This window comes from Balaenoptera physalus, assembly GCF_965194825.1.
Source record: "Balaenoptera physalus genome assembly, chromosome: 11".
Taxonomy (NCBI): Eukaryota; Metazoa; Chordata; class Mammalia; order Artiodactyla; family Balaenopteridae; genus Balaenoptera; species Balaenoptera physalus.
Genome location: NC_138896.1, coordinates 1,112,077 through 1,124,464, shown reverse-complemented (window position 1 = coordinate 1,124,464; position 12,388 = coordinate 1,112,077). Strand labels below are relative to the sequence as shown.

The window sequence follows — 12,388 nt, the reverse complement described above, 5'->3', positions numbered from 1 at the left end:
CCTTATGCTCCTTGCACCATATTTTGGTTTCCAATAAGGCAGACGTGGTCCATTTTGCTCAATTTTCCACTCCTAATCCCGTGGAGAACGTCGTGGAGAAGCGGCTTTCGTTCTCCTGAATGGGTTTTGGAGCTGGAATTCCTTGGATGAAGGATGCCCCCTTCGCACCCAGACTCGGACCTGAAACCTGCCAGCCCTTCTCTGTGTGGCCCGCTCTGTCCTGGTCTGTCTGGGGCCTGAGTGCGCGCTCCGGCTGCCGCATCCGGCCCGGGCCCCGTGCACGGTAGGCACGCGCCCCCCGGGGAGGCGGTGCAGGCTGGCTCGGGGACATCCTAGAGGGGCTTCGGGCCCCAAGGCCTTCTGTGGGGGCCTGGGAGGAAGAGGGTAGGAGAAGGAGAGGACAGAAAGGGGGGAGGGGGGTAGAGACATCTAGAACTTAGTGCTGATGATGGATTCACACTCAAAACCGGGGACGTGGAGAAAAGGGGCAGCAGGCCACCAAGTTCCAGCTACCGATACAGGGCCCAAACAGCAAAGGAAGACTGTGTTTAGGTGCCACCAAAGTGCCATTAATAAAAAGCTCTTTCCCAGGAACCTCTGGGCCTCCTCTAAATTGAAATAGGAGCTTTCAGAAGAGTGGGGGGTTTTGAAACTGGTGTTTAGGCCCCTGGCACACGTCAGCGGGCTTTTTCGCGGTGGCCACTGCCTGAATCAGTCAGGCTGTGCTGCCGGGAGCCTCGCGGCCCTCTGCTTCCCTGCTCCCCACAACTCCTGGGGTGAACACTCTGACAGTCTCTTGGTTCCTTTTCTCCCCAACTCCCCCCAGAGCTCCCTGCCTGGCTGAAGAACCGCTCACACAGAATCGGATTCTGTCCCGCCTGGCCAGCTTTATTACATGGCCACCATCAATCTTGCCCCTAAAGCGACATTTGTTTATGACCCGGTGGGAAGGGCTAATGGCTCTACAAAATGAGTCAACAGGAGTCCAAAGAGATGGCATCGAGACACCAGGGCCGACCCCGCGGTGGGAACTGGGCTCAGAAGCAAATGGGGCCCCTCTCCAGAAGCTCCAAGATGTGGGGTGGGGTAGAAACTGTCACTCCAACTGCCACCAACAGCAGGGGACAACCCTGCTAAGGGAGTCAGGGCCTGGATCCGCTAGGGATGCCTCCTGTCCCTTCTGGGCAGCCTGGCCGGGCAGCCCGACCAGGCAGCCCAGACCAGCACAGGGTTCAGGCCTCTCTGGGGTTTTGCACCGTTAACAACAAAACTAACGGCTCTCCACCTTAAAAAACCAAGACCCCTCCAAAGGGAACAGGGCTGAGAGAAAAGGTCCTATGTCTCTCTTCCACCTATCAAAGTTCGGGGGAGCCATAGGGCTGTAAGGCACTCTTATTTCCTGACCCTGTTTCTGACCCCGCAGGAAACAGCCAAGGGCTTACGGGCCACCAGCACAATTGAGCCTTATTCCCCTGAAAATGTCGATTATTAATGACACAAACTGCACGGCATGATAAATTGTAAAGTGTGTGCTTGTTTGCATGCATCTGGTGCAGAGGGGCTGCCAACACATGACCCTGAGAACAGTGCCCGCCACGCGTACAACACCCCAAGTGCAAGCTTGTGTACGGCGTGTGGCGCGCTGACGTTTACCTGCTCACGGTAAAAACTGCTAAGGAGTGCCCACTGTCACACGCAGGACAAAAGTCCTTATTCCCCTAAAACTCTCTACAGAGGCTGACACTCCCAAATTAGCCAAGTTCCCCGCTGGGTCCCTCCTGGTGTCCCAGGCTAATTTCAAACTGTGCTACTGGTTAAAGTATCAGGGAGTTTTTCTTAGAATATTTTACAGCAAAATTATCCTTGTTGCGAAAAAGGTACAAATCAAAGCACTAAAGTACAAGGAGTGCTCACTTCCGAATAAGGAGGCCCCAGCTTCCCAGGGCTTGGGTGGCAGGAGTTGGTTTAAGAAGCCAAAAGCAAATGTACTGAGAATAGAAAACATCACATAAGTGGTCCTAAGAATCAGCTTAACGAGCAGACTTGTGCCCTCCTGCTCAAACAGCTTCTGAACGACGTGGGCAACTCGCGTAGAAATAACTACTTTCTCTGCATACGTATAACTCAAACGCCTTCCTCGACGCATTTCTTAAAGGCCTAACTTTCAAACGTTGGGAATGAAGAAGGCAGAAATGATTGCTAAGAGGCTCCCAAGGCGAGCGCAGAAACACTCCCCGGCTGCGGCCAGGGCTTCTCGCCGGCCTTTCCTAGGAATCGAGCGCCGCGCGCCCGGCTCCCTCTCCAGCCGCCGGACTCGGGGCCCAGAAAGGACGAGCCCGGGTCGGAAGCGCCGCCGGGCCCAGTCGGCCCTCTCCCACCCTCGCCGCGGCGCCCGCGCTCCGAAGGCCGGGCCTGGGCCGGCAGCCGAGGCCGCGGGGACGCAGGGGGTCGCGGGCCCCGCCGCCCACCCGCGCGGCCGCTCCAGGTGCCCCGAGGCCTCCTTAAACCGGCCGCGCACGCCGCGCGAGGACGCAGCGCGCGGGGAGGCCGCCCGGGCCCAGCGCCGCCGGGCAGGTCGTCCGGGCCGGGGCCGTCAGGCCGGCGAGGGGAGGGCGCGCGGGCGCCGGGAGCGGGACCCGCCCGTGGCCTCGCCGCCCGCCGCGCTCCGAACGAACACACGTGCGTCCTCCAGACAAAGGCGGCGACCGCGGCGCGGAGCCAGAGCCCCGTGCCCGGCTGAGACGCGCGGTGAGTCCCTCGGGCCCTCCGCCCCGGGCTCCGGATACCTTCCCCTCGGCGCGGCCGCCCCAACCCTCCCGGTCCGGGAGGACGGGGCGCGGGCGTGGGCGGCGAGCGGCCGGACGCGTCGTTACCCTAATTAGACGAGGAGCGTCCGGTCCCAGAGGCCGGCGTCGGGGCCGCGGAGACGCACCCCGGCCGGAAACCCCGGGCGGGTCCGGGTCCACACCGCCGTCCCCGACTCGGAGAAGTGGGACAGCCAAGCCGGAAAGGTCAGGCTCCCGGCGCCCGCGCTGCCCGCCTCGGGGGGTGGGGCGGGGAGCGGTGCCCGTCTGAGGGGATAGGGCCGCCGGTCACCTGCGTCCGCTTCCCTTCCGCGCCCGGACAGCCCCGCTCCGACCACGGTCCTTTTGTCCGCCCGCCCCGCTCCACGCTCGGCTCCCACGAATGGGCCGACGCGGGAACGACGAGATTTGCCTGCAGATTTTTCCCCTTCACCACCCAAAGGGGTGGGGGTGGGGGCCCTGGGAAGCGCGAGGCCGCCCAGGCCCAGGGCTGCGAATCGGAGCGGGTCGCGCGGCGGGAAGGCCGTCCCGGCCGCCTACCCCGGGGGACGCCGCGCCCTGCGCGCCCAGCCCGGCCGCTGGGCTGCGACTCTGAGCCAGGGACCCAGCAAATCAGAGGCCACGTAAAGCAGTTTTTGACTGGAAGTAGAGTGTATTTATTTGCAGCAATCCTTTAACAATGATCAAATTTTGACAACAAGCAACAGCAATTACTGCTAAGTGTTGCCTCTAGATCGGAGCGGCAGATAGCAGGAAACTGTATTATCTCGAAAACAAACGGAAAGGCCCTGAATGACTGTAATCAAACCGCCATCTCCCCAAAGTCTGATTGACAGGGCAGATCCCCCTAAGATAATGAATTTATTACATTTCCTGGGTTATTTACAAAGGGGGAGGGCCGATCCGAATTGCCCCCTAGGTTTAACTGTAAATTAACAAGAAAAGTGGGATTGAAAAGAAACCACCTGGACTAAAATGCCCTGCTCTTTGCTCCTTCCTTCTTGTTATTGTTTTAAATCTTTTTCAAAAAATAACTGTTCAACAAACATATCTTCTAAAATAGTTTCCCAAAGATTAAATATCCCTTTCCAACCCGCCGTACATGTTTTGTTTTTAAATCAATCCTTCTGCGTTAGACATGAAGGACTGTAGATGTGGATGAGTTATATACATACATTTAAAAGCTGGGTTTTTTTCCCTCTTAAAAAGGAGTGAAATTAATAGGAAGAAAATCATCCAGCATTTGGCTCTCCGGGATGTCTAATACACATCGCAGTTTTTCGATGTGATACACAAGCCAGATCTTCATGTGTGTATCTGGAGGCACGGCCACCTCTCTCCACACACAGGTATCACTGCGGTAAGACCGCTGCTGATTCATGGGCTTAAAATTTCCAAATCATGTTCAGTCATTACTGAGGAAATGAATTTGTGTATATGCCAACTCAGATCTGTTTAGGAAAATCTCTTTTTACTAGCCACAAAGCAAGCTGACTGACTACACAGTACGTTTTGCAGAAGATGCTGCAGGGAAAAAAAAAAATCTAAACAAAAAGAGACTTTTATGTGAAATTTGACAAGGAATAGTCAGAGGGTGTCTCCATTTTTTTCAGAGATTTAGAAGGAGAATTGATAATTTCTAGTGTCTTAGTCTCTGAAATCTTTTTTTCTTATAATATTTAAAGCTGTATGAAAGTATCCAGACATACAGGTCTCATTCAAACTGAATGGTAATTTATTAATAAACAATGAATATGTTCAACAAAAAGAAAGAAAAGATGATAGAATAAGATTAATACAGTTTCCCTTTTTATAATGAAAAAAAGCACAATTTAAAGTTTCAGGCAATTTAACGTCAGGTTTTGGAAACTCTTTCTGGCGTTTGGTCCACGACATCCAACTACAAATTAAAAATAAATTACTATGTTGCAATTTACATTTTAAAACAAGTCCATGGATAAAAAGAAAGCGATTTTCATATACGGGGACTTCCTACCTCCTTTCAACAGAGGATAAAATAGTATCTTACAGGTGAGACGTGAAGGCAGGAGGCGGCAGGGGAAGGGACAGGACAGAAGGAGGAAAGCGTGCTCTCTGAAGAGAAGAAGAAACTTACGTGTTATCTGGAGTAACACTGTCCTTTAACAAACCATGACTCTGCTGTCTCTGTACGAAACAGTTTACGGTTTTGTTTATTTAGTTAAGGCAAAGTGGAGGTGGCTCCGAATCCGTCTTTTAAGAAAATACTCTTCTTCGTGCTGGTGAGTTGAAAGTTTGGAGGGATTCTGTTCGCTGGTTTGGTGAACGTTTCACAAATTGGGTTTTTGGTTTCGGTTTTGCATCGAGGGTTCTTTTGGCTGCTCCTGCTCAGGGGCCCGGTTTAGTTCGGCTGGGAGGCGGGCAGGGCGGAGGGGTCAGAACTTGCTGCAGTCGTAGACGAAGGCCCCTGATGTGCGGTACAGGGACTGACCGGAGGGGAAGGCCATCTGACAGCTGCTGTTCCCGTTCACCGGCGAGTTGCTCAGGCCGATCCGCTGCGACTCAAACATCCCCCGCACCGAGTGGAAGTTCTGCTGCTGGCCCGGGTAGCCCGCGGCCGCCGCCGCCGCGCTCGCCAGGTGGCCCAGGTCCCCGCCCGCCTGGTTCAGGTACCACGAGGCCAGGCGGCCTTGGTGGGCCGCAGGGTGATGGCCGGCCTCCTGGCCGCCGCCGCCGCCGTGGCCCAGTGACGAGGAGCTGCTGCTGGTGGCCGGGGGCAGGGAGTAGTCGGGCAGGGGGTCATCCACCGAGGAGCCGCCGGCGCCCGCGGGCGCGCCCTGCACGTGGCCGCCGCGCTCCCCGGCCGCGTACAGGCTCATAGCCTGCAGGTTGCAGTGGTAGGTCCCGGCGCTCCCGGCCCCGCCGCCCCCGCCCGAGCCGCCCGCGCCGGGGCTCTGGCTGCAGGGGGAGCCGTACAGGGAGCTCTGGCCCGGCGAGTAGGCGCCCAGCGCCAGCGGGGGCGCCAGGCCCGCGCGCGAGGACGCGGCGGCCGGGGCCAGGAGGCCAGAGCCCAGCTCGGCGGCTGCGCCCTGCGGCGACCCCCGCAGCGACGTCATGATGTTGTCCACGCTGAAGCCCTGGCTGTGCGGCGGCGCGGGCGCGGGCGCGGGCGGCTGGCCGGGCTCCGCGCCGTCCAGGCTCAGCGGCCGCGCCGCCGGCAGGCCGCCCGGGGGGCTGCCCCCGCTGGACAAGCTGCTGCTGCTGCTGTCGGGGCTTTCGATTTTGGGCACCGCGGCGGCGCCGGCGCTGCCGCTGCCCAGGGCGGCGGCCGGGGACAGGGGCTGGGGCGGCGAGGGGCACGTACCGTTCTCGGTCTTGATGTCCTGGATGCGCACGGGCGGCGGCTGCGCTCCGGGCGCCGCGCCGTCTGCCTGCTCGGGCGGCGCGGGCGCGGGCTGGCGGCCGGGCTGCGGCGGGGGCGGGGGCGGGGGCGGCGGCGGCGGCTCCTTGAGGTGCAGCCGGTCCTTCTCCTCCTTGTCCTTCACGGCGTCCTTCTTCTTGAAGCGCCGCCGCCGCCGCAGGAAGCTGCCGTTCTCGAACATGTTGTAGGAGTCCGGGTCCAGCGTCCAGTAGCTGCCCTTGCCCGGCTTCTTGTCGTCGCGCGGCACCTTGACGAAGCACTCGTTGAGCGAGAGGTTGTGGCGGATACTGTTCTGCCAGCCCTGCTTGTTGTCTCGGTAGAAAGGGAAGCGGTCCATGATGAACTGGTAGATGCCGTTCAGGGTGATCTTCTTGTCCGGCGCGTTCTGGATGGCCATGGTGATGAGCGCGATGTAGCTGTAGGGCGGCTTCACCATGTCCTTGGGTTGCGGCTGCGGCGTGTAGGGCCCGTAGGCGCGGGCCATGCCGCCCGGGTACTGCTCGGCGTGCGCCGGGTGCGAGTACACGCTCATAGGGGCCGGCATGGCGGTGTAGCCGCCCCCAGCCGCCGCCGCCGCGCGGTAGTAGCTCTGCTCGCCGCCGAGGTAGGGCACCACTCCCAGGGAGTTGGGGCTGGAAACGGAGTAGCGCGCCTGCATGGCCCCGCTCGCCGCCGCCGCCGCCCCCCGCCCTCGCTGGGCCGGCCGCCCAGTCCGAGTCCGGGCCTGCGGGCTGGTGCCGGGCCGCCGCCTCCCCTGCGCTCGCCCGGCTCCGGGGCGCCTCCGGCCGCCGAGGAGGCTCGGGGCGGCGGAGAGGGCCGAACGCGGACGCGGCCGACGGCCTAGAACGCGCGCGGCAGCTTCCAGGCGGGAACGGGAAAAAGGAGCCCGAACTAGAAAACAAGCAGACGTCCGGCTCGCCGCGCCGCCTGCGCTTCCAGGAGGCTCTGCCCCAGCCGCCGGCGAAGGCGGCCAGATAACCAGGGCGGGGGGCAGCGCGCCGGCTGCCTGCCCGGGTCCGCGTCACCTTTTTTTCAGTCTCTCGCGCGCCGGCCGCTTAAGGAAGCATTGGGAAAACTTCTGAACTTTTGAGCATCCGTCACCCAGGCGAGGACTTTTTTACGCAGTTACATTTTTTCCGGGCAGCGGAGCCCCGCCCCATCACGGCGGCGGCAGCCAATGGGAGGCGGGAACGCCTCCGAAGGAGCCGGAGGCCGAGCCGCGCCGGCCCGCGCCCCGCCGCGGAGGACCGCGGGGCTGACCACACGCGCGCCGGCCCGCCCGTCCTGCTCCCGCGTCCGGCCCGCGCCCCTGCCTGCGCCCCCGCCGGCGCCCCTCCCGCGCCCGCAGCCGTGCGCCCCCGCGCCCCGCCGCCCGCGCCAGGCCCTGTCCCCCACCCCGGGCCCTCCGCTGGACGTCCATTGTTCCCGCAGACTTGCCGGGTCCTCCGGGCCCCCCGCAGACCCTTCCTCCGTCCGCCGCTCCCAGATGTCACCGCGTCCTCGAGCCCCAACTCGCGCTGGCTCTCTCCCATTCTTTGGCCGGCCTGGCCGATTCCAGCGCCGGGATTTCCCGGGCCTCCCCTCCCCGGCCACCCCTCCCCTCCCCTCCCCTCCCCTCCCCGGTCACCCCTCCCCTCCCCACCCCTCCCCTCCCCTCCCCTCCCCTCCCCTCCCCTCCCCTCCCCTCCCCACCCCTCCCCACCCCTCCCTTCCCCTGCCCTCCCCTGCCCTCCCCTGCCCTCCCCTCCCCTCCCCTGCCCTCCCCTCCCCTCCCCTGCCCTCCCCTCCTCTCCCCTGCCCGATCGCCAGGCTCCCGGGCTCCCGGGCTCCCAGAGGTCTCTCCAGTTTTCCCCACCTGGAAGTTCTCCAGTCTTGAGCTGGGTTACAAAGGGCACGGTTTTAAGGGCTCAGTCACAGCCGAGCTCCGTTCCCGGTGGGGGCGGAGTTGTTGCCCCCACCTCACCGTCCCCGCGACCCCTCCCCAGTAGAAATAAGGGAGGGGGATATGGGGCCTTGCCAGGAGTCTTGAGGCCGTGGTTGGCGGCGGGGGTGTCTTCGGCGCGCGCTGCTGGAGCCTGGAGGCTACCCCGAATTCCTCTTAGGGATTCGCCGCGACCGCCCTCTCTTGTCGAGTCCAGCACCTTTCGGCTCAGAGCAGGGGTCAGCCTTCGGGCTCAGTGACAATAGCAGGTGTGATGGCAAGAAGCAAGTCAGTACGTCCCACCTTCCTCTCCGCACGCGCGTGTCTGCTGGCTCGCAGAGATAACGGGTGTGATTGGGGGAACGTTCAGAATCGCACCTGCAGGGCGGTTCGAGAGTCCTGGGGATGAGCACAGAGGCTAATCCCTGTGCCAGCGCCTGAGACTTGCAGTTTCCGGGGGACTGGGATGGAGTGGGAAGAGGAAGAAGGAAAAGGAGAGAAACCGCGGGCAGGAAGGAGATGGGCCTCCTCTTCTGCAGCGCGCTTCTGCACTTGGGCAAATCTGGAACAGCCCCTCCGGCCCTTTCCTGCAAGCTGGAGGAACTGGCGCGTCTAGGGGGCTGTGAAGATGAGCAGCGTGGCGCATCTCACACCTCCACCCTCCAATTCCTGACAATCTTTAACTGCGAGGACGTGTTGGGAACCCTTTTGGCTTCCCGGCTTGAATCCGGCTTCCTCCTCTGCACAATTTGAGCTGCAGCTGCAGTTTAGGAGTTAGGGCGCGGGCCTGTGCAGTTTTAAAATGTTGCATTTCAGAGTGGACCCTGACATGGAGAGACGCGAGGACCTGCTCTTTCTGAACCAGCCGGGTGCCCGGAAGCCTGGCTCCCAGCCACTGCCTGGCCTGCTCCGCGCCTGGGCCGCTCCAGCCTCCTTTCCTGGGAGTCCGCAAGGCCCTGTCTCCACGGCTGGAGGAAAACACTGATTTATCGGCAGGAGACTCCTCAACACTTGTGGGGGAAGGGAGGGGGGGAGAAGCCCCGCGACACGAAAAGTGCATTCGTGTCCAGCCCCCGCCCCACACCCGGACGGATTCTGCCCCTTTGGTCGAGGCCTTGTGGGCGCCCCGGCTTCAGCCTGGAGGCTAAGGAAGTCAGTGGTCGCCCCGAACGCCTCGGCATTTGGCGACTTCGGCCTTTGAACCGCGTCTCCACTGCGCGCGGTGCGCGGGCACCTACGCGGCGATGGCGACTCGGCCGTTTTTCCAGCACGGGCCGCGCCCGGCTCGTGCGCGAGACGTGGTGCCGCGCTGCCCCGGTCCCCGCGCGTCCTCCCCTGCTCCCGGCTCCGCGGCCCGAGAGGTGGAAAGATCTCCTTAGTAAACTGCAAATCCGACAGCCGGCTGTGCTGGGCCCCGCTTCGGGTATAAAAGTGGCCGTTGTGAAATGAGTGTCTGGCGCGCGGGAAAAAGGCGGGGTGCAGTTTACGAAGATCACCTTTCTCCTGCTCGAGCTCTGGATATTCGCCAGGAAAAGATCTTTGCGTTTGTGTTTTATAAGCTTCCTCGGAAGCAAACCTCCACTAAAGGGCTTGATTGTATTTCAAGTACTCGACTTATTATTGTTGTCGGTGACGGTATTTGAACATGAAGGCGCAGAAATGAAGTCTTTGGGGAGCAGGTTACGGTTTTTGTTTTCAGGTTGGAGTTTCTGATGCCCCCTTCTGCTGCTCCGCGGGTGGTTCAACCACTGTCTCCCCGAAACCCTTAACTCAACGGGCAGAAATGCCCCCGCAGGAAGCCTTCGGCTGCTTTCCTGACACCTCGCGGCTGCGGCCTGAAGGTCCCGAAGGCGACAGCGGTAATGGATGTTTGGTGGGACTGTCGCTGGCCCTCTCCGCCCCATCCCCTCCCTGACCCGCCAGCCGGGGTCACAATTCCCGGGGCCCCCGAGGGGTCTCAGCTCTGGGGAGGGGCGTGACGTCACAGCGATACGCAAAACAGGCCTCAGGGGCCTTAGCTGGAAAAGCATCAGGAAGGGAGAGGTGGCGAGCACTCCAGGAAATGCCCGATTCGCGGCATGGTGACACCGCAGGAAGAGGGGGAGGGGTGGTGCCTTAACGCTGGCCACCAGGAGCGGGAGGAGCTCTTTTTCTTCTCAATTCAAGAAAAACGGAATAGGGGTTGGGGAGGGGACCCCGCGAGTCCAGAAAAGGATTCCGGAGGGGTGGTGAGCCCAGCCCAAGGTGCAAGGATTGTCCTCCTGTCAGAGACCCCTCGGGAACTTTCCAGCGTCCCCCCAGCCCTGGCCAGCGACTCTCCCCGGACACGCGCAGGCCCTCACCGCCCGCTGTCCGGGCTTATCCGCGCCCCGGCTCTAGGCTCGGGAAGCTGGCCCGTCGGGGGGTTAGGGCCGGTCTGACCGGGAGCTTCGGGAGTCAAGAAAGGCGGGCCGCCCCTTTAGATGGGGCAGCCGGGGGGGGGGGCGGGGGGGGCTCTGCACGCGCGCAGCCTTCCCACCCCCTCGCCCTTCGCTGTCGGGAGAGGCATGGTATCTGAGAGTGCGACCTGAAGGCTCCCCGCTAGACTGAAGTCGCAAGCATTTGTAGCCACGTCTGTTTCGAGGTGTCTTTGAGCTATTTAGGTTTTTGTCGAAGTTCTCCATGTGGCCTCGTTTACGAAGACTTGAAGCCCCAGGGTGGGAGGCGATACGCGGGTGTCAGTGGCCGTTTTTCGTTATCAAACCCTCCGCCGGTCAGGAAGTGCTGGTCATCTGCAGAGGGAGGGACAGGGACCCCACGTCTGAGTGGCCAAGACTCGGGGCAGATCGACTTCTCTCTTAGCTGGGGGGTTTCTGAGTACAGGTTCTGTTAATGCAGTCTTCCTGATTCAGTCCCCTCCTTAGTAGAAAAATAATTCCTACGATAAATGAAAAGAGCGTTTGTTTTTTGATTGTTTTAAAGACAAAGTGATGTCCATGATTGAACGAATTGTACAGCTGCCCTCCTAAGGGCAGCCTCCACAGGAGGTTTATAGGATGGGGTCATTTAATGCCCCCCAAGTCCCCACGACGGGCCGTCCCACTAATTACTCTCACGGGAGGGAGTGTGCCAGCACCTGCTCGGGGTTCCCCCGGCTCGGACCACCTGTCGCCCTTCTGCAGGAAAGCCCGGTCTCCCAGAGCGTTTCTGGGACCCAGCACGAGCTGAGTACCAAGAAAGGGCCACAGGACTCGCGGGAAGCTTTACCCTCGGTGCCCGGCTACGCATGACTGGGGCTTCCTTTGTCCAGGAAGAGCTAGATGCAGATGCGAACTGTCCCCTGTCATTAACCATCAAGGACAAAAATAAAATTTGTTAAGGGTGGATGAACATACAGGACTAGTTGCGCGCCTCGGTTTCTTCCCATCCGGGTCCCCATTAGACTGGGGCGCAGCCTGGCCTGGAAGGGGAGAGGCCCCGCCACTCCAGCTTCCGCGACTGGGTCTCATCCCGGGCGCGGCCGACGACCCGCGGGGCCCCGGGGTGCGCGGTGCGGGCATCACCGGATGCTGCGCGAGGGCGCCTTCTGCATCCACGCGTGGGCTCCGGGTGTCGGAGTAAAGGCCTTGGTGCGCGGACAGACCCGCAGACAGGCCGGCCCCACGGGCGGGGAAGGGCCGGGCGCACCTTGCGGCGGCGGGGCCTGGTCCCGCGGGCGGCGGGCTTCCGGCTCTCTAGCCCAGCACGGGGGCCCCATGCGCGGGGCTGCGCCCCCGCCCTCCCGGAAGCGGCCTGAGAAGCCTGAGCTCGGACGCCCCGGGCCCTGGGACGCGCCGCCCGCCCAGTCCGTGCGCGTGGGGCGCGGCTGCCCTTCCCCCCAGGCCCTGGGGCGGCCGCGGGGCCCTCGGCCGGGGCCGCCGGCACCTGGCTCCGTCCCGCCTGCCTCCTCGCGTGCCTCTGCACCTGGGAGCGCGGCCCGGTGGCCCCCGCAGGCTTCCTGCCTCGCCCCCGTGAGCGCCGGGAGGGGAAGCAGGGGAGCCGCAGGGCCACCCCCGAGGCTGGAACTCCGGGCTCCGGGGCGCAGGTCCACGGCCAACCCGAGCGCCGCGGTGGGCTCCGACCCCGGCCGGCCCTGCACGCGCCCCGAGCGCCCCCTGCCGTCTGCGGCCGCCTGTGGGCGACCCGACGCCCCACCTCCCGCCGGCTCAGCCCCTCCGAGCGGCCCCCGGGAGGGAGCTCTGAGGAAGGGGATGGGGGGGAGGCCTCGCCGGCGGAGGGCCCCGC

General features: G+C 62.2%; 1 protein-coding gene across 1 annotated transcript; it reads right to left on the bottom strand.

Moving 5' to 3' along the window:
* Positions 1 to 3,436: 3,436 nt before the first annotated feature.
* On the bottom strand, positions 3,437 to 6,992 carry FOXC1 (forkhead box C1). Its single transcript, XM_082413817.1, has one exon. The coding sequence runs from the start codon at positions 6,860 to 6,862 to the stop codon at positions 5,219 to 5,221; it is 1,644 nt and encodes a 547-aa protein (XP_082269943.1). The 5' UTR covers positions 6,863 to 6,992; the 3' UTR covers positions 3,437 to 5,218.
* Between the last annotated feature and the right edge of the window lie 5,396 nt (positions 6,993 to 12,388).